The sequence below is a fragment of the Elephantulus edwardii genome, unplaced genomic scaffold (genome assembly GCF_000299155.1).
Source record: "Elephantulus edwardii isolate Elephantulus edwardi_28Jun2011 unplaced genomic scaffold, EleEdw1.0 scaffold00003, whole genome shotgun sequence".
Classification (NCBI taxonomy): Eukaryota; Metazoa; Chordata; class Mammalia; order Macroscelidea; family Macroscelididae; genus Elephantulus; species Elephantulus edwardii.
This window is the reverse complement of record NW_006399753.1, coordinates 7,538,718-7,541,962: the sequence shown is the minus strand read 5'-3', so window position 1 is coordinate 7,541,962 and position 3,245 is coordinate 7,538,718. Positions and strand designations below refer to the sequence as shown.

The following is a 3,245-nucleotide window of genomic DNA, read 5'->3' as shown; positions in this document are numbered from 1 at the left end:
CCCCACTCCACTCACACCCCACTCCATACTACCACTCTGTCCCTCTGTACACATATTTATATACACACCACCTCCACTCTGACCATACACACACCTCACCACTACTGCTCCTTCACACCCCCCAGCCTCGACTACAGACACACACCACTACCACCATTCACAAACTACCTCTCCGCTGCACTACACATACACACACAACCCCTCGTGGACAACTGAGAACGTCCGGGCAAATATTTCCCATTGAGGCTGATCAGACATTTACCTACGTGTGTGGGCATGAGGTGGGATGTGCCCTATGCTTCCCCCATAATGACAGCACTCAGGAAAACAACAACAACAAAAAGTGAACAATACTCAGATAACAAAAAACAGGAAGCTGGCTTAACCAGTACCAAGAGAAATGTTGCTGCTGATTGCCGTTGAATTGAGGTCAACTCTAGTGACTCTATGAACAAAAGACCCAATGCCTTTCCATAGCTATCATTTCTCCAAGCTCACAGAGTTTCCAGACGCATGTCGTTTAGAAGTGGATGCCACTCATACCTCCAAACCTGTTTTACAGCTGGGAGCTCCACCAAACACTGGCCACAACAGAAAACATTATGGTAATTGATATCCCCATGGCACAAGGTTCAGCATCACAGCAACCCAGGATACCTCATACAGCACATCGACAATGAGTGACATGCAAAGTGGAAGAGTGTTCCTCCAGATAGAACAGCACTGGTCTCATTTGGCAGAGGTTGTCGGGTCGAGTATGACTCAGAGTACGCTTTGCACAAAAGACCTGAACTCTGTTCTATGAGTAACCTCATCTAGAGAGATACAGATTTGATCAAAGTCAACCTTGAACTGCCTAGCTTGAAGAGAAGTGCCTGATTCCTGAGCTACAAGTGCCTGGACCCAGTGAGCACATGGCCAGGTGAGCACATGGTCAGGTGAGCAGAGAAGTCTAGGTGTGAGCACACGGCCAGGTGAGCAGAGAGTCTGGGTGTGAGCAGAGACCAGGTGAGCAGAGACCAGGTGAGCACTGGTGTCATCACTGGAACACAGGTGGTGCCTACGAATGGGAGCTCGATGCTACAAGCATCCAGGCAATCTGGGGCCAAGGCAGTGCTTCATACTGGCTGAATGAGCAAGTGAACTGGTCCACATGCTCCACACCTGCTCGCACGAGCACAGCACCTGCTCTCAGGTGACGTCTCACCCACTCCCACAGCGACCCCCGCTCTCGGTGGCACAGCCTCCCGGCCCAGATGCTGCTGAGTAGGATTCAGACAGCCTCTTGAGTGCTCACAGATGACCACAGCTGTGTTCGTTCTGAGAAGGCGCCAAGGGCACCGCCATCGCCCATTTTACAGATGAGGAAGCCGAGGCTAAGAGAGCTCAGTGATTTGCCTCACAGACAGCAGCCAGATAAACAAGGTCAACACTGAAACTCGGCTTTCCGGTCAATCCCTTCCTCCGTCCAGTCCATTGGCTAGTTCAAGGGCTGCAGAGTCATCTCCACATTCTGAGGGCATCGGCCAAAATGCAGCCTAAGGCTGGGGGACCCAGACCTGTGTCCTCCTCCTCGGTGGCATCCCAAATGACCGATTACAGCTGAGGGGAGGGGCTGCGCTTACCACTTACAACCCAATGCATGCCTGGGGGCCAGTGGCTGGACAAAGACAGTGCCACCCACCAATCACACACGTGCCAGCATGCCCACTGCACAGCCCTGAGCCAGGGCAGCTGACCACACGGGGACACACACACTGACTTGTGTTAAACAGCATCCAAGTCACAAAATGCAGACCCTTCAGCAAAAGCAGGCGGGATACACGTGGTCTCGGCACCCTCTTGTGGTAGACGTGGGCACTACACCACCTTTCACGGGCCAGGAACATTGCGGAAATAAGGGCTGTTATGTGGAGTTGCCAACCAAAAGGTGAGCTGTTCTAATTCACCAACCACTTCGTGGGAAAAAGATGGGCAATGTCCTCCTGTAAAGATTTACAGCCTTGGAAACCTGATGAGGGGTCTTTATGAGCTGGAATCAGTTCAACTGCTATGGGTTTGGTTTTCGTTTGGTCAGCAGTTCAAGCCCACCAAGAACTCCGTGGGAGACATGAGCCTCACGGGCTGAGCTGGTTGTGACTCACAGCACTGACCCATGGAGGGGGAGGTTCCCAGGCTGTGAATCTTTATGGAAATGGATTTTCTCCTGCTCGGTGACTGGTGGATTCGAACCACCAACCTTTTTCTCAGGAGCCTAATGTGTTAGTCTACAGAGTCACCAGAGGTTAGCCTAAGAAACCTCCCGGGCATTGTCACTCAGTCATGTGAGGTCACGCCGAGTCAGAGTAAACTAGGTGGCCCAGTTCATTTACCAGTGTCACCTTGTCTGACCTTCACATTAACCCAGTGAAGGCAAAAGTAAACTTGGCCCAGGGAGGGAGCAAGCACACAGCTGGGCTACAGACTTCTGTCAACACCCAGACCTGCCACCTCTCGGACACGAGGAATTACTGTGGACAGCACTGCCCTCCGTGGGGAGGGGTCTTTCTGGGAAGCCCAGGCCCAGGAGGACCACACAATCCAACTGTGAGCACAGAATCTCTGACCTCGTCACAACTGGACTTCCCATGGCCAGTGCCCAGTCTGCATGAAGGTCGTACAAATGTGGTCACTTACACGGCCGCATCTGCAGGATGGAACTGCCACTGAGAGGAGGACACACAGGTGTGCAATTACATAAAGAACAAAAGTGGGCACCAGGGGCTGTATTCTCATCAGGGCTTTCCTGCGGGGCGCTGGCGAGGGGTCCCCGCGACATGGCGGGATTCTGTTTCCTGATCTGACACAGGTCGCTCAGCTTGTGAGAACTCCTCCCGGCGCTGACTTATCCTCTGAGCACTTTTCTGCACCTGCTGACTGCATGGGGCAGCAGCGGTTCGGGGGCAGAGTTCTCACCTTCCACACAGGAGAGCAGGGTTCAATTCCCAAGACAGTGAATCAGGAGCAGCCACCACCCATCTGTCAGAGGCAGTTTCTTCAAGACTAAAAACAGACTAGGAAGAAAGGCCTGGCGACATACTCCCCAAAGTCAGCAAAAGCCCTGTGGTTACAACGATCCAATCATGGGGATGGCCCAGGGCCAGGGGGCACTCTGTTGTGCTCTGGGCACAGTCAGCACGTGTCCAGGGCCAGCTCCACGGCTGCCAACATGTATTACCAAGTCTTAAAAACCAATCTGCTAAGAA

General features: G+C 52.8%; 1 protein-coding gene across 1 annotated transcript in view; it reads right to left on the bottom strand.

Annotated features, from left to right (window-relative positions):
• The window catches only part of ZFAT (zinc finger and AT hook domain containing), a 137,264-nt gene extending 134,342 nt beyond the window's left edge, over positions 1-2,922 (bottom strand). The window contains exon 1 of the mRNA XM_006879270.1: positions 2,900-2,922. Within this exon, the coding sequence (XP_006879332.1) occupies positions 2,900-2,922 (23 nt within the window). The remainder of the gene's footprint in view (positions 1-2,899) is intronic.
• Positions 2,923-3,245: the final 323 nt, after the last annotated feature.